This window comes from Oenanthe melanoleuca, chromosome 18 (genome assembly GCF_029582105.1).
Source record: "Oenanthe melanoleuca isolate GR-GAL-2019-014 chromosome 18, OMel1.0, whole genome shotgun sequence".
NCBI classification, from domain to species: domain Eukaryota; kingdom Metazoa; phylum Chordata; class Aves; order Passeriformes; family Muscicapidae; genus Oenanthe; species Oenanthe melanoleuca.
The window spans coordinates 8,600,391-8,618,025 of NC_079351.1; the positions used below are offsets into that span (position 1 = coordinate 8,600,391).

A 17,635-nucleotide genomic window follows, 5' to 3' on the forward strand; every position below is an offset into this window, starting at 1 on the left:
AAAACTTGGGAAACTATATCTCTAAAACTCAGAAGTTTTAGAGATTTGGACTTGGGGATGCTTTTGCATGCTTTGATTCATAAATAAATAATGAACACTTCTGTCTTCTCTACACTCAGAAAGAAACCCCAGATGCTGGATTTCCTGCTGTGTTAAGCATCTGAAGAGTTCTCCACCACTATTTACTTCTGTAAAATTTATTTTAAAAACAGCTGTTAAATTTCTCTGACACAAAGAAATACCCAATATATCACGTGTATAAATGCCAGGAACCTGCTCCAAGGTTGTATCTGACCCCCAGTGCACCTCAATGGGTGCAGAAAGAGCCTTCTTCCCTTTCAGACATTTGGCATTTTCAGCTGTGTTTATCCCTAAACCATTGGGTAACATATTTTATTGAATTAAATCCATGTAAATATTACTGACCTTTCAAAAAAGTTTAGTTATTAATTCAAATTAATAATTATCTATTAATTAGCTATGGTGTCCTTTGGACAATTTGTACTTTCCCTAAAACCTCATATCGATAAAATAAAATCCCTTAATGCACATCTCAGTTGATTTATAGCTGTTGCCACAATGATTTTATTATATAATGTATATTATAAATCCCCAGTAGGAGTAGATGTTCTGTGTTTAAAATAGTTTGTTATTTAAGTTTTAGTGAAACTGCTGTAGGGAAACAATGTGTGTTTTACTTTTTTGTTCAGAAAATAATATAAATGGTTATGAAAAGGAAGCTGCTGAGGTCGCTGTTCTAAACTGCTTCATAGGAAGAAAAGCATTTAAAAAAATACTGTGCAATATTTAAATTTTTCTTATTTCTTGCTTGTGTGTTGGTTGATTCCTTCCCACATCTCTCTCAGAGTTGTTCCAGTTTCTTCCAGTTGTGTTATTCCTGAGGAGTCAGGATTTAGTTCAGACTTGGACTCAGGGATGTGAAAACATGAAGCTTGGAGAAAGGTGCCAGAATTTAAGAACTGCAGACTGAAATTGGGTTGATGTTTTGAGGGTTCTGTTCCAGCTCCCCAGCAGTGTGCTGAGAGCACACATCCAAGGTGTTTGTCCAGGAGCATTCCCAAGGATCTGTTAAAAAGCTGCTTCTCCACATTATCACTGCTTGAGGAATGACATTGTGCTTTGTTTGAATATGCTTGAGTATAATAATAGTAATTTGGAGGCAGCCTGTGTGTGCCTTAAAAACAGTGTTTGCTGTTAAGTTAGGCAGAAAGGAGAAGGAATCAGGGGATGCAGGGATGGAATTGTGAGGATGCAGGGATGGAGTTGTGAGGATGCAGGGATGGAGTTGTGAGGATGCAGGGATGGAGTTGTGAGGATGCAGGGATGGAGTTGTGAGGATGCAGGGATGGAATTGTGAGGATGCAGGGATGGAATTGTGAGGATGCAGGGATGGAGTTGTGAGGATGCAGGGATGGAGTTGTGAGGATGCAGGGATGGAATTGTGAGGATGCAGGGATGGAATTGTGAGGATGCAGGGATGGAGTTGTGAGGATGCAGGGATGGAGTTGTGAGGATGCAGGGATGGAATTGTGAGGATGCAGGGATGGAATTGTGAGGATGCAGGGATGGAGTTGTGAGGATGCAGGGATGGAGTTGTGAGGATGCAGGGATGGAGTTGTGAGGATGCAGGGATGGAATTGTGAGGATGCAGGGATGGAATTGTGAGGATGCAGGGATGGAGTTGTGAGGATGCAGGGATGATGCCTTATCTTATAGCAGAGTGTGTGGAGAAACCAGTGATGGGGTTTCAAAGCAGAACACAGGAGCTAAGTGATGAAATGAGTTTCTGGATGTTTCAATGAAGACCGAGAAATTTCAGAAGAGCCCTAGATTTCTTGTACCAAAGATTTGCAGGTCCTCTGAGACATTTTTTTTTGCTTTTTAGGACAAGCAGAGTTTTGTTGTATGTCAGTGAGAAATATTTGTATTGTTTTTAGCACTGACTTCATATATTGCTGAAAGCCAATTTATACATTTAAAGTGATATTTATTTCTGTTGGTTGGACCTGAAGTTATTCTATTGCATTGCTGCTTTGTAAATGTCAATTTTAAGGGAGGCTTCACACTTGCGCTCATTAAAAATCTCAAATACTTGGATATATAATATCAAATTGTCGTATATAGCTTGTAGTGGAGCTGATCAGCAGTGCTAATGTGGGATCCTGAACTGCAATTTAGTAACAAACCAAAACAGGCTGGGTACACAGCCCCAAGGTGTTTTTCTTGCCTCTGTTGCTCGCAGCCACGCCTGCAGCGCGGGAGGCATGTGTGTGTGTGTTTGGTATGTGTGAGAAAATTCCTCTTTTTAGGGGAACTCTGTTCTTGTTTAACTCCCAGGCACATTTATTGAGGAAGATTTTGCTTCTGGTGAGTGCCAGAGCAAGGACAAACAAGTGCCTGGCCAGAGTTTTGATGCAAGGAGAGCTGAGGAAGCTTTTAATGTGTAACGTGTTCTGTCAGGTGTTAATGGTCCCTTTGTCTCACTGCAGTGCTGGGGCTTAATCTCTCTGGGATATTTAGCTACAGAAAAGATTTCCTGGGCACAGGAATTGCAGTTGGCCTGCTGGAGGTGTATCTGCAGGTGTCTGTTGGTGGTTTAGTCTCTCACAAGCTGTGGTTGCTGCTCACAGCTCGTGTGACCAAGCACTGAGCCTGATGGGTCAGGGACCTGAGCCAGCCCAAAACTGGTGGTCTTTTTCTTTTCTCATTTCTGTTGGTTTGGTGGTTTTTTTTTTTTCTTTTTCTCTTTAGTGTTTTTTGGCCACTTCAGTCCCCTGAGCAGTTACCAAGATCTGCACCCTGAGACATTTCCTTTTATGCTATTTAAATCAGCAAACACTACACATTATTGTAAAAACATTAAAAATATTTTAGAGCTAAATGTTTGATATATTGTGTTATAGAATCTCTGTATTCTCATGTCTGTGTTCCCTATTTTAATTGTAGGCACAGCTGTTTAAACATGGCAAGAGAGAAGACTGTTTACCATATGGTAAGTTTGTAATAGCCTGGGTTCAGTTTTTCAAGCCATTGCAGTAGAAAAGGGAAAGGAAGATTAACCTGGTGACAAGTGGTGCTGACAGGAGTGAAATGCACAGGGCAGTGATAAAGCAGGGAAATGACAGGAGCAAAAGCAGAAAGGACTGTGAGGGAGGAGCAGATGCCACCAGGGAATGCTGTGTTGGAGCAGCACATCAGAAGATCTGGCAGGTGATCACACTGGCCATTGCTGTAATACAGGAGCTGAACACAACATACAAACTGTTAGCTGTGGAAAATATTTGTTTGAAATTCAGTTGAGCATAAACTGGTTTTGTACATATTACTACTGGAAATTTTGCAGAGACTCTTCAAATTTTAATATAAGCATAGGATTTGAGAAAACCCAAGTTTTAAGAGCCAGCTGTGTACAGGACACAGATGGAATAATGTTGAGATAATGTTGGAATAAGAGAAGTTTTTTAGTGAAAAGAGATTATACTGAGTGCAATTAGAGATAGACAGGTAGCCAAAAAGAGAAAAAAAAAGAGTATGGAGGTTTGTGAGTAGTGTAGCTGCATTTTGGAATTATGTTTGTCTTGGGGTGAATCTTGAAATATGATCAGAACTGCAGAGTGATCTTGGGCCTTGTTGATAGCAATAAAGGGAGGCAGGGAAAGATGGTGGCTTATTCCAAAACACTGCATAAGACCTCTCAGTTTTGTGGAGCTTATCCAAGCACCAGAAATGGGGTTTGTGCTGTTCACAAGAACCAAGCAGAGATATAAACTCACTTTAGAGTGTTTGTGATTTCACTCACTGAATTATTTTGGCCCTGAGAAGAAGCTTATTAGTTTGGGTGCTGGAAAGTCTCTTTCTCCCATTTCCTAAGGCTCATGCAGACACTTCCTTAGAAAATGCCTGAGAGATGGGTAATGATGGAGATAAGATAGTGAAGACAAACAGCATGGAATGACACAGGTGCAAGTACTGGGGATGCCATTGCACAGGAGTAGCAGAATCCACTGAGGAAGCTGCCAGAGAAGCAGAATAATAAACAGGCTGGGAAAATTACAGTGTAACAGAAAATGACAGAACTTAGAAAATACCACTGAATAACACAATAATCTTAATCACTGTGGAAGGAGCATATTGAGCTCACAGCATTAACCCTGCTGGTAAAATCAGAAGCTTTGGCTTATGGCATAGGAGGAATAATAAGTAGTTATGAGTCTGGTAATAAGAGAAAAATCAGGGGCTTAGAAATGACTGAATTTACCCTAGAAAATCCAGAATGCTCACAGCTGAGAAGCAGATATTCTGATGGGAACTGTTCAGGATAAGAAAATGTGAGAGACAAGAAATATCTAAGATTTTTAATTATAACAGATCTGAGGATGAAATAGGATAAAAAAATAGGCAAATGTCAAAGCAAGATCCTGTTTGAAGTCACTTGTGACATAGAAGTTGAATTAAAAACAAACACTAGCCCTGCAGTAATTTACATGGGTCTGTAGATATTTTAGTGATTCAAGAGCTGGCAGGACTTAGAAGAGGCCTTTATTTAGATATTCTTAATTTATTTTCTGTCTGTGAGTGATGATGTTTCTGCAGCCTCTTCCTGCTAAACTCTCAGTCTCCTGGACTTTTAGAACTGCAAAAAATCCAGGTTACTGGAAGGTACTGAAGTAATAACAATCATCACTGGCTTGTTGACTGCATGGATTGTTTCATTCCTATTTTAGTACATCAAGATGCATCACCAGGCTTTTTAAAGACTTGAGGAGATTTGTATGTCGTGTCTTACACTGTCTCAGGCTTTGAAATAATTGCACTTTCTTTGATCTCTGTGTTTTGAAACCCCTGATATGAGACTGGGGAAGGAGGTTGCAGCATTTTTGGCTGCTGTGGTTCCATCTGTGCAGGGCTGTTGGAAGCACAGTGGCTCTCTCAGAGCCTGAGTCATTAGTCTCTATTAACTAATGGTCAACTTCTGAAGAATTATTTTCAGCCTAATGAAACTGCAAAAGGGCTTTTTTATTTGTAACAGCCATGGCTTCCTTGTGAAAATTTTGAATACTGGAACTTTATGCTCATTAACCCAAGATTCTCCTTTCTCTGTGTTTTTTTACTTGCTGGACAAATAACTTTGTTACCTTTGATGTGCCCAAATGAGAGGTTTTGTGGATGATTGTTTACATGTCCACAGTGTTTCTCATGTCTAAATGTTTCTGGACATCCATCATCATAAAAATTACAGTGTCAGGATTTGGTGCTGCCTGAAAATACTAAATGAGGAAAGGGAAAGCTTCCTCAGCGTGCAGGAAATTTTCTGAGTAAATGAATTACATTTTTTAGCTCCTGGTTCTACCACTGAAAATTCTTAGACCCTGAAAGACACTTGGATGTGTTGCTTCCAGTGAGAATCAGAGGCATGAACATTCTGACAATAATCAAAAGTGATCCTTAAAGCCATTTCCCCTGTTTGGGCAATGAAGGATGTTGCCATTTTTTGATCAGGGTCATCCACTACAAAGTAGCTAACCAGACATTTGTGTTTTAGTAATGCCTTTAGAAATATAAACCTTCTAAAAAACGTGCAGAACTTTAAAATGTTCATAGCAAGGTGTTTTTACAAGCAGATTTTCTGGTGTGTTTTGCTTTTGCAGCTGCTACTGTTCTCAAGTGTCTTGATAAGTGCAAGCTGTCAGGAAGCAACCAGATGGTTCTGCGCAAGCTGGGCATGAAACTGGTCCAGCGACTCGGACTGACTTTTGTCAAACCAAAGGTGGCAAAGTGGAGGTCAGTTCAAAGCTGAAAAGTTAAAAAAAGGAAAATCAAAAAGCACAAAACTCACTGCAAATACATAAATAAATGTATTTGCCTTCTGCCTCTCTTAACCTTCCCTTAAAAAAAAAAAAAATCCCTGTGGGAATGAACATATTCTTTATTTGCATTATTTGGAAAAAGGAGGATTCTTCCACTGTATTTAGTTTCCTGTATTTCTTTTCAATTTTGGTACCTGTGTGAGTGCTGGGAAAAGCCAAATCTGACTTTGCACATTGCACAAGCAGAAGCCTGCTCCTATATAATGCATAACTCACTAAATATGGGAAGACAGCGACCTTTGTTCCTGAAGCTGATTTAGTACAATTTTGTAAGAGTGAACATAACTTTTTCCATTACCTGGTCCTACCCTGATTCGATAGAAAGTTCACAGGGGAAAAGTGGTTTGCAATCCTGCTCTGGTTTTGCATATTAGTCAGGTTTTGGTGTCTGGTTTTACTTACTGCCAGAGGGCAAACTCTTTTTTAGATTTCTCGCACTGATATTTTAAAATTGCAGGCTCCCTTGGTGACTATTTTTATTGTATTTATTTTACCAGCTTTTGAGAACATCCTTAGGCATAGAAAATTCTTTTTTAGGTGGAGAATGTACCTTGCCCAATGGCAAAAGTCAGTTTAGCATGTAAAGTCTATCTTTTGTAAGAATGCATCTACACCACGGGCTAAATATTCGAGTACAGCTTGGTCAGAAAGTACTAAGCTGGCTTTGAGATTTAAAAAGCAATTTTTAATAAGATGATTTTATTAATTTTTTTTTCAATTTATTTTTTTTTTTTTTTACTTTTTTGAAGAGACTTTTGGGGCATGGGAATTTTGTCTCTCTTTGTTGTTAGCAGTGGAAAATAGGTTATAGTGAAACAGGAAAGGGAGGGATAATGAAAAGGAACTATTTGAATAGTCTGGCTCTTCTCACCTTGGAAAATAGACAACTGGGTCAGGAGCAAGGAGAATGGGATATTTCTCCCTTTCCTTTAAAGCAGCCACTAAATAACTGGAGAGCTGTGCCCTGGGAGGTGCAGGAAGGTGGCAGCCAGACTTTGTGGCAGTGTGTCTCTTTTGCAGCTGGAAGTTAAAGCAGAGAAATCACTGAAGTGTGTTTGCTGTGCAGGTACCAGCGTGGCTGTCGGTCCCTGGCTGCCAACCTGCAGGCTCAGGGTGCTGCTGTGCAGAACCAAAAGAGGGAAGTTGCTGCTGCTGAAGCTGATGATGATGAGGAGTATGACATTCCAGGAGAGATTGAAAATGTTGTAGGTGTGTTACAGCTGCAGAGAAATCGTTGCAATGCTGCAAGTTAAACATACATTTGAAAACAATCTGCTTGGGGCTAAAAAAGTAATGTGCTAAAAAATCTGTGCTAGTGTAACAGCTGGAAAGGCTCTAAAACCTTGGTCTGTGCAGCTGATTGAAATAGATGGTATTTGGATGTCAGCATGTCAGTCAGAAACTCAGTACTGGAGCATTTGTTGTGGAAATACATTTTACCAATTTTATCCAGTTATATAAAAGAGATACCCTGAACCTTTCACAAATGGAAGGGTGAATTAAAATTATAATGAAATACATAACAAAAAGTATGTCACATGAAAGCTGAAGAATTATGGTTTAATTTTTAGACTGTGGTAGTATCAAAGGAACAGCATTTGTTTCTTAATATGCAGTTGTTCAGCATGTCCTCTGCTAGCTGGCTGGTGGATATTCTGTAAATAAATAGGCAAAAATTGCTTCAGAAGACTTTTATAACTCAGTAATCTGATGAACCTCCACAAAAAGCACCATGACTTCCATTTTGAATCTTTTACAGCACTTAAAATTGGAATCTCTTCCCATAAACAATTGTGACATATTTCTTGTCTTTTAATTTCAAGTCGTACTTCTGTGACAAATAGCATAAATCTAGATACAAAGATTTTTATGCAAAGAGGCAAATGAATTTTGAACATCTTAAGAATTTTTTTCTGTTGTTAAATAAGAATAATCTTACTTAAAAATAAAATTATTTGCAGAACAATTGTTGGTTGGCCTGAAAGACAAAGACACCATTGTCAGGTGGTCTGCAGCCAAAGGGTGAGTGGTGACTCTGCTGAGCTGTAAACAATACAGAAATACCTTGTAATCCATGATTGATAATTTGGGTATATTGCCAGTATTTGCTGCAAATGGTTTTAGCACAGCCAGTGGTGGGAGGGTGTACAGACACATTTGTCTCTTTTTCTAATGAAAAATTGGGTCAGTTTTCAGGGAGTTTCAGGTGGGTTTGGAAATAGATGTTCTGGGTAAGACAGAATTTGAAGGGTTCAAAGAAACATTTCAAAATGCTTTCTATTTCTCTCTTAAAATGTATTTCTGTGGGAGGTTCACTGCTGTGTAGGTTTTTTTTAAGTTTGAGATTGTTTTTTAAGGATATCAGTCTTGGGGCAGAGGGGTGACATCTTGAAGTCAGGAAGATTCCAGTAACTAATTTTTTTTCTATAATTTACTAATCAGCTATAGTACCAATGATCCATTGTATGCGTCTTCTTCTTTTTTTTTTTTTTTTTTTTTTTTAATTCCTCTGTAGAATTGGTAGAATAACTGGAAGACTTCCAAAAGAATTAGCAGATGATGTGATTGGGTCTCTGTTGGACTGTTTCAGGTAAAAATCTTCTTTCACACTTTACACATGTCTAAAAGATGTCTGCTTGTGGAACAGGGGGTCAACAGTTAGGAAAAAAGATCTCTGTAAATTTTCTGTATATAATCTGTAAAAATTTGTAAATTTTCTTGCTGTTCTTCTCCCACATTTCAAAATCTTTGAGGGTACAGATGGGCTAAGGGTATTCAATAAAGAAATAATTTCTCTTCCATCCTCTTGACCCCGTACTAAGGTAATGTGCAAGGACTGAAGTTGAGCTTAGGAAAGATTTAAAAAACAATGCTCATTATTTTGCTACTTTAGAGATTCCTAGAGTGCTCAGGACTCTTTTGTCTTGAGTTTAGTATCCATCCTTAGAAACCCAGTAGAGCTGGAAATGATGTTCTGAGGTTCACCAGAGATGAGCAACAATCTCTGTGTGAGGGAAGGCTGAAACATGTAGGGAGAGTGAGGAGTAAATAAGGGGATAATAGAGATTTATGCACTTGGGAATGGTGTGGATGTGGTTGCCCTTTAGGTTTTGTGTTACTAGAAGCAAACTCAAGCTTCAGGTGGCAGGTTTAGAATAAAGACAGAGTAGTATTATTCACACAGTTAAACTGTAAAAACTTCTTGCCATAGGATTTTGTGGATAGTGAGATCATTTACCTGAACAAGAAGTGTGCTCCTTGTCTGTGAACTTTTCCATGATGTGCCAGAGTTGGGCAGTGTTTTGGAGAGTGTTGCATTGTGCTGGTTCTTAGACTGGCTAAGGGATGTGCTGTTGCCTGTGTCAGAGAGGATTTGGGGCCAGTGGAAACTCCAGTTGGGACACAGGGCTGTGGGATGTTCTTTTGGTGCCCTTCAGCATTGGATGTCATGGCTTTGTATTATGTAGAGCATGTAAAGGACAAAATCATTAAACAAGTATCACGTGCTTTTGTTTAATTCCAAATTGCTCATCACGACTGCATTGAGCACCTGAAATCTAAACGAGTGGTTTAGAGGAAGCCAATAACAAAAAGAGTTTCTTTATTGACAAGAAATGCTGGTCATCTGCACTTTGTCACTCAGTTTTGTCCTTAGTTTTAAAAAGTATTTTCACATTGGTTGTGAGTACAAATAAAGGATGCCATCTCTAAGGATAACACATTAGAAAAAAAAGAAGATATAAAGTCTGAAAGACTTGCAAGGAAAGTATCCACTTAGATGATCCCTCTGCTGTGTTGCTGTGATTAATTTAAGAGGTGCTGCTGATCTCAATTATCCCTGGAGCTTCAAAGACCTGTACTCACTGTGTTTTCTTTCCTTGTTTTTCAAGTCATAGGGATGAGTAATTCAGCCAGTAATTGAGTGACCTGCTTTCTTCAGAAACACCTGGGAACAAACGTAGGCAAGGACAGAGAGAACCTCTCTTGGATTCCTTGCACTAAATATCTGGTGACCAAAATAGGAATAAATCAGTTGCTCATCAGAGGCACTTGGTTATACCTCCTGGGATAAGAAGAAAGGATTTGTTATATATAGACATATCAAAAGACAAGTCAGGGAAGAAATAAGTGATGATTTTTCACAGTGTAGTGAGATTGTCAGCACAGTTCCACGGGGGCATGAGTCTTGTGTTGTTCAACATAGACATAACGAATCCTGGAATAAAGGGGAATGAAGGGCTGAGGAAGCCAGCTGATATTTAAAGTTGATTTAATGTAGTGAGAGCTAAAAGTGACAGAAAGAAAAGTGTTACAGGAACCTAAGTGAAGTACTATGACAGTAAATGTCATATAAAATATGATATCTAATGCATGCAAACTGATCTACTTGGGGCAAAATGCTGCTCACTGTTAAACCCCTGGAAGCCACTGATCTGTCAGAGTGTGTCAGGGGAGTGCTCAGCAGCTGGCAGGGAAAACAAGACAATTGTAATGTTGGAGATTATTAGGAAAGGAAGAGATGAAGCTAAATCACTGAAAAGTGGTTTAAGTGATGGGAAGGAGAGGTGGAGGGATGTGATTTGCTGTGTCTCCATTGTAAATAGGCCAGCAGGAGGGAGAGCAGGAGGCTGTTTACCATTCACTCTCTCCTGGTGCCAGAGCAGGGAAGCAGCAGGAAGTGCATTTCCACGCAATTATAATTAACCAGTGGAAGTCATTGCCACGGGATGTTATGGGAACCAAAAGTGTAAAGGGAGTTCAAAAAGGGATTATACAAATTAATGGAAGAGAGTCCCTTCAGAGGTTATTAAATAATGAATCTGTCTCCAGCCTCTGATTGAGCTGTCTCTGTGCTGCTGATTGCCAAAGCCAGGAGGGCAAGGAGGGGATGGTCCTTCCTTGTCTGGCTGAGCCCCTGTCTCAGCCATGGCAGAGATGGTGTTGGGAGAGGTGAAGCTTTGATACAACCAACCCTGGCTGTCCAGCATTTTATTCTCATATTCCTACTTCTAGTGTAGTTCAAAATAAACTCTGTTCAGATTTAATCCTGCAGCATGCTACCTTTCCTCTTTTCCCTCCATTATCTGCCAGCCCACTAAAAATTATTTACCATTTGGGGCTTTTTTTCTGTTTTCACTGCAAGTTTCTCTGCTTTATGTTTTCCAAAGGTGGATAGAAACCACTGTTTGCTTACTTCATAAACTCTTGTAATGGGTTTGCTGGGAATTGCCATTTGAACCTCTTTTGCAAGTTAAGGCTGCATTTGGCATTAAACTCATTATTTTGGGTATGTTCTGTAAATCTGAACCTTTTGCCCATGTACTAGGAAGTTATTTTCCTTTTCTGTATGAGTTTCAGGTATTGAATCTTCTGTTCCATTTATAGTAATAAATTAGGTTTTTTCTTATTTAATCATATTTATAGCAATTTTTATGTTCCATAAATGGGAAGGAAAACGTTCAACTTGTCATTCTTCTATTCTACAAGTCCAGTGGCATCAATAACACAAACAGAACATGCTGGTTTGGATTAGGTGTCTTTTAAAAAGTTAGGAATTCACCATAAGAAATGAAATCCTGAGAGGGAGGGCAGTTTTAAGATAATTTTTGTTGTGACATTAGTTTCCAGGAAACAGACAACGCGTGGCACGGTGGGTGCCTGGCCCTGGCCGAGCTGGGCAGGAGAGGATTGCTGCTCCCCTCCCGAATTTCAGATGGTGAGTTGGACTTGCTGAATATAAGCTCATGAAATAGCAATTGATATTATTAGGCACCAAATGTGTGGCAATAGACTGGGATTTGCTGATGTGTGTGTGCTGGGTGATGACTGAAGTACTGAGTTCTGCAGTAAAACATTCGCCCATGGGGATATTGAAGTACTTCTGTCTAAAGCATTGGCTTGGGTGTGTCTTTTTTTATACTTAATAAATATTTCTTTCCAAAATGGAATTAATTTCTTGGGGTTTTCTTCTTTCTTCTTCCCTCCCATGTTTCTTTGTACAGTTGTATAAAACAATTCTGCATGTCTCCATATTGTGTCAGTGTCATTATTTAAGCAGAATATATTAAATAATTGATGACTAACTTGCACTTTAAAGCCAGTAGCTTCTGCTGTTTGTTTATGGTTAAATTTCAAAGGCCAGTTTAATGTAATTTATACATGAATTGTTTATATTTTAAATGGGTTTTTGAAATAGCAGGATAGAAAGAAAAAGAACAGGGCAGAGGAATTGTTTCTTTGTGTGTTCTGTAGTTATCAGTATACACTGAACTACAAAGATATTAATGTAATTTTGGTCAATACCGTACACAGTGGGAATGACAAAAGCACAGTGTAGCAGTTGACATCCCCCCTTGGGTGCTCTTACAGCAGTGTCCTGTTCTAGATGGTTCTTTGGATCCCACCTGGTGCTCCTGTGTTGAACAGAGAAGTTGAACCCTAAATTTAAAAGATGTTTCAAAGCTGGTGTTTCATACTAGAAAGTCAGGGTGCTAAATCTTTTCTAGTTTGAAGATGTGCTGTAAAATGTGGCATTGAATACAGTTTATTACTCTATCTCCATGGAAAGAGTTCATGTCCATTGTAGCATGTGATGCATGTGAGAGTTTGTGCAGTGAGCCTTCCATTGGCTTCCCTTTTTTCATTACTTTTGCCCTTGCATGATAAAAGTGAAACAGTTAAAAATCTTCCAGCTTACAGCTGGGGAATCATGAAAGGGAAATCCTCCAAAGGTAAATCTGTGTTCCAGTTCTGACCAAACCAAAACTATACACCTCTGTCAGGGAATCTGGATGGCCTCATGTCATGGATTTTTATTTTATTTGAAGAAGGCAGATCAGGTAGCCTTCACCACTGGAGCTGGCTTTTATAAATAATATTTGTATGGAGATGGGGAAGAATAAATACTTGAATTCTATGGTAGAAACACCAGAAAGTTTTTCTTTGTTCACTTGAAAGAAATTCAAATTAACAAGTAAAGAGATACATGAGATTTTTTTTAAAATTGTGGATAATAGTAGCTGAAGCTTTCTGCTTTTAGGAATGAGTGAGGCAGATAGCTTAAGGTAGTGTGAAGAGTGACAGTGGTGACACATGAGTCTAATTTCATGTTTGGAAATTAGGGATTTAGCAGCATCTGACCCTAAGATTGAAGCTTTAATCTTGGACTGGAAGCAGCTCTTTCTCTTTGTTCTGTCACCTGCTGATGTACAGCTCAGCCCCTCACACTGTCTGGCTGCCCTGCTGTTGTCATTCAGTTAATTGGGTTTTTCTGTTAATGCATTGCCTTTTTTCAAACTCACATTGATATTCTTGCCTTTTGATAATGTGAGAGAAGCTTTTCTCTGTGAAAGATTAAAGATCAGTGTATCTCTTTTTTTTTTTTTTTTTTTTTCTTACCTCAGAAACTAAAAGTCTATCATTTACTGTTTAATTACTAGACTTGTTACAATGGTCTGAGTTGTTAGCTCAAAGCAGCACAGCACAAAATATGAGTTTAAAAAATTCTGGGAATTCTGCATTGTGTTGAAGGCAGCTCCACTTCCTTAAGTAGGCTTACACCTATTAGTAATGTCCAGGCAGGTGAGGATGTCCCTCACCTGAGTAATGAGCAATGAGAAATGTGTACCTGTGGTTATATGGGAATATATGGGTTTGTCTCCTAACACTGTGTAAATTTACACAGGGATCAGCCTTATTTTAGTTGAACTTTTGTAGCAGTTTGGACAAGCTGGACAGCAGCTTTAAGGCAGAGGGAATTCTGAGTTTCATTATTTGGAAATAAAGTATGGATGAATTAATCCACATAATGAATTTCCATCACTGAAGAAAGCTCCTTTTTTTTGGGAATTGATTTGGTCCCAAAATTCTGCTTGCCAGTTTAAAATTTAGCTAGCAATTTCTTGCTAACTGAGTTTCAATACAGATAGTGTAGTAAATGTATTTGTGTTCATTAATGACTTTCCATATATTTTAAGTACAGACCACAAGATTTATTTGAAATATTGCCAGTTTATATACACAGATATAGAAGTTGGAAATAGTTTATGGCTGTAGAAGGACACAGAAACTGATAGTGAGTGATACACATGTACTGAAACAAGACCTTCACCAGGAGAGTTTGCCTCAGATGAAATAAATTATATAAATAACTTTTTAGGCCTGGAGTTTGAAGGCTGCCCAGTGTCTGTCTAACCTCAGCAAAGCAGGCACCTGGAGTGCTTAGTTCTTCATATTTTCAGTCTTGTTTTCATAGTGATTTACTTAAAGTTGAACATAAACTGCATTTATTAAACCTGTGCAGGCTTTCTTTGGTTTGACTTGAATCTTGTTCTGAGTCAGTGCGAGCAGAGGTTGCTTACACAGGGTTTGGGGCAGTTTATTTAAAGTGACATCTGCCTCTGAGTAACTAAATTTGGTCTGTTGCTCTGTCTTAGGGTAGAATGGCATCCATACACAGAGCAGTTTTTACAGTACATTCTAAAAAGCCAGTTTAATCTTAAGCTTGTTTAAACTACTGCACAGTGACATAAGGTTTTCAAAGGAAAAAAAAAGACCAATAAAACCCCTATTAGATGAAGTTAAGGCTGAAAAAAGACTATGACAGTATGTTATTGAGCAGTATTGTTTCTAGAGCTTAAACATCTTTCAAGAAAAAAAGTTGTAAAAGTTATTTTACATCATACAATTGCAAAAACCCCTTGAAGATTCATCTGATTTACTTTGGCTTTAGTAATGAATGCAAAAATTCACTCATGAAAACCTGAGCTTGTAAAAGATAAAGTTCAATTCCTTAAAAATATTAATATAAAATTATGAACATTATTTACAATGGAGAGATTGAATGTATCTTGTCACAGGCCAAGCCCAGTGAGTGAGGGTTTGTAGAAAATTTCGTGATGATGCTGGTAACCAGAAACTCACTGCAAGGAGGAGGATTAGGATACTCTCGTTCTCTTCCTTAAAGTGAAGACTCTGCTGCAGTCATTGGGCCTGACCCTCTTAGCACCTTGTTGGGATTTGGCAGATTCTTTTTGGTTTGTCCTTTTTTGTGCTTTCCCCTTTGCACTGGCCGGCGTGTCCTGGGTGTCGGCAGCGCCGGCGGGCTCTGCGTGCCCGTCCTGCACAGCCGGCCCGTCCCCGTCCAGCCTGGCCGTGCTGGGGCTGTAGGCAGCCAGCTGGCACAGAGCCACAGCTGCTGTCTGCTTCTGCTCATCACAGCTCTCCATGAGCCCCAGGTCACAGCCTTTGTCACAGCTGCTGCTGCTGCTGGGGTTCTTGGGCTCCGCCGCTGAGCTCTCCTTGCTGCTGCTGGGAGAGGCAGCGCTGCTGCTGTCGTGGGATGGGCTGTGGAAGGACGATTTCAGGCTGGCTGTGTTACAGGAATCCTTCACTGAGAGGTTCAGCGGCATGTCCTGCATTTCCAGGAAGCTCTGCCTGTCTGTTTTGGACGGGGTTTTGTACATGTGCTCGTGAGTAGGTCCTGTGCTTGTGTCAGCCTTTTTGGAAAGATTGAGGGGAGCTATCCCTGTGTCTTCTTCTGTGTTGGACAGAGAGCCCGCGTTGTTCTGGCTGTCAGTCTGTGTGTGTGAGTCTTCATCAGTGACATTGATGCTGAAAGAAACGAGGAGAAAAGAGAATTCACTATCAGTTGCTCTTTTAAACTGGGACTGAGGAAGTGGGCAGGAAGAGGAAAAAATCGAGACTTCTAGGCTAGAAGTCTGACAATTCTGTTGTTTCCCCTCTAAATCACCATACCCATCACTGTAATAGAAGTAATTCCCAAACACATTAGAAGTACACAAACACAGTGGAAATTCCTGGTACATTTAATGAGAATAAATGGTCTGCTCACTGTAGCACCTGTGTGCTGTGCACAGTTAGTACAGGCCATATTAACTCACTGCTGTAAATCTAAATATATCTAACAGGCCTTGCATGAAATGTGCCCACCTGTCTTTGTGTGTCGCCAGCAAACCTGACAAGAATTTGCAAAGTGTTATTTTACCTGTTGGGTGAATCCCCTCTCTCCTGCTGTGCCTGCACTCCTTGAAGGGAAGGCTGTTGGTCAGTGCTTTTTCTCACAGGTCTGAAGGCTGTGAAGTTTTCTTCTGATTGGTCATATTTGCCCAGGGATGTGGAGGATGACTTGTTGGAGAGGTCAAACAAACCCTCACACGTGTGGCTCGTCTGGGTGAAGTTGGTGGGGCTGGGTCTGCCGGGGGAGCCAGTTGCAGCACTGCCTGCCAGAGGGCTCATTTTGGCATTTTCTCTTTCATTTTGGTCATCCTTAGGGTTACCTTTGGCGTGCAATAACGTCATTTCTTTTTCATAATCTGCTTGTTTTTTATGTGAACTTAGAGGGTATTGTTGGGAGGGGCTTAAAGAAGCTGGGTACAGCAAGGTAGTTTCTTCCATCAGATGAGAGTTTTGATCCCTGTTAATACCAGCTACGTGTGAAAATCTGTAAAATGGAGGATCTGTTGGCCTACAAAATCCGTATGGTATCGGTGGAGCGGAGTGGTATTGTTGGAACAATCGATAGTGTTCATATGCTGATGGATTTAGTGGTTTTGGAAGTGGCCCAGGGTGGGGAAGGAAGTGTCTTTGATCTTGTGTTCCATAGACAGAGAGAGCAGAGCTTTCACACTCTGAGTTACCTGGGAGCAGGTAAGGTGTGTAGATAGCAAGCCGGTGCTCATAGAAATGGGGTGAGTACTCAGGAATCATTGGTTGCATGTAAGGTGAAATGGAACCAAAGCCTTTTGTGGGAGCAACTTTATGTGGAAATTCTGGGAGGAAAGAACCTGCCTTCCACGGGTGAGCTGGTGCGTGAAACGCAGACTTGGTGTGAAAAGGAGAACTTTTGTTAGAGAGGGAGAGGATTTCAGATGGCTCAGTGATTTCTGGGCCTTTGCTGTCTCGGTGTTCTCCGACAGGAACGAAGGCTGAGGGCCTCACCATGCCCTCCATCAGGGGCTGCACGCTGATGGCACCTTCTGCTGCAGAGCTGGCAGGGCTTAATTCCTTCGGGATCGCAGGTTTTTGGCCTTGAATTGCTGCATTTGTTGCCTGGTTTTGTAACTCAACGTTTTCCTTGGCATCTTCTTTTGTAAAAGGATATTGAGGCTTTGAATCCAGGCTCGACAGTCCATTTGTGACTGATTTAGAAGAAGTTGGTTTGACACTAGATTCGAGCTGATTGATCTGTTTGGGCTCCAGGGAGCTACTCTTTGGACACTTGATGACACGATCCTGCTCTGACACCAAAGTGATGGAGTTTTTGCAGAGGCCATACTTCATGTGGTTAAAGAGATGGGATTTCTCATTGCAAGTGAAGGGGCACTGGAAGCACTTGTACTTGAACGGCTTTCCCGGTGGTCTTGGGATGTAATGAGGCTTCTTGGGTTTACGTTCTTTGAGGAGACTCATTTTTTTTTCTGCTTTAAACAATTAAATATAATGGTTCTTTATAAAAACTTTCTTGTGGTTGGCTTCCCTGAGTTTTAGCCTCGTGATGTTTCCGGTTTTTCAGGTTTCTGGAGTCCTTCTTCCCAGGTGAGGAGAACAGGCAGCTCCTACGGTGTCTCAGGGAAGAGGGTGCCGGAAAACAAGGCTTTTGCCACTGGCAGGGCAGGAACTGAAACACAAAGTTTAAAATGAGTTGTAGTGGAACATTGGAACTAAACACAAAGTAATGCGTTCTCTTAAGAGCGTCCCCCCTCACACTGCATGTGTTGTGTTGTTTG

The 17,635-nt window shown here is 40.2% G+C and overlaps 2 protein-coding genes across 2 annotated transcripts in view; one reads left to right on the plus strand and one right to left on the minus strand.

The window, feature by feature from the left end:
• Positions 1-17,635, plus strand: part of TBCD (tubulin folding cofactor D) — a 114,511-nt gene that overhangs the window by 14,692 nt on the left and 82,184 nt on the right. Inside the window, exons 9-14 of the mRNA XM_056506014.1 lie at positions 2,968-3,013; positions 5,670-5,802; positions 6,955-7,097; positions 7,850-7,910; positions 8,404-8,478; positions 11,510-11,604. Coding sequence (XP_056361989.1) covers positions 2,968-3,013; positions 5,670-5,802; positions 6,955-7,097; positions 7,850-7,910; positions 8,404-8,478; positions 11,510-11,604 — 553 coding nt within the window. The remainder of the gene's footprint in view (positions 1-2,967; positions 3,014-5,669; positions 5,803-6,954; positions 7,098-7,849; positions 7,911-8,403; positions 8,479-11,509; positions 11,605-17,635) is intronic.
• Positions 13,904-17,484, minus strand: ZNF750 (zinc finger protein 750). Its single transcript, XM_056506015.1, has 2 exons — positions 15,895-17,484; positions 13,904-15,500 (listed from the first exon to the last, which is right to left on the minus strand). Exons 1-2 carry the CDS (start codon positions 17,316-17,318, stop codon positions 14,825-14,827), a joined length of 2,100 nt encoding a protein of 699 aa, XP_056361990.1. The 5' UTR covers positions 17,319-17,484; the 3' UTR covers positions 13,904-14,824.

Excerpts from the sequence above, each read along its gene's own strand:
- ZNF750 (XM_056506015.1), bottom strand. The coding sequence starts at position 17,318 with ATGAGTCTCCTCAAAGAACGTAAACCCAAGAAGCCTCATTACATCCCA. Across the intron at positions 15,501-15,894 it reads AGAGGGGATTCACCCAACAG|CATCAATGTCACTGATGAAG; the intron begins GTAAAATAACAC and ends CGTTTCTTTCAG.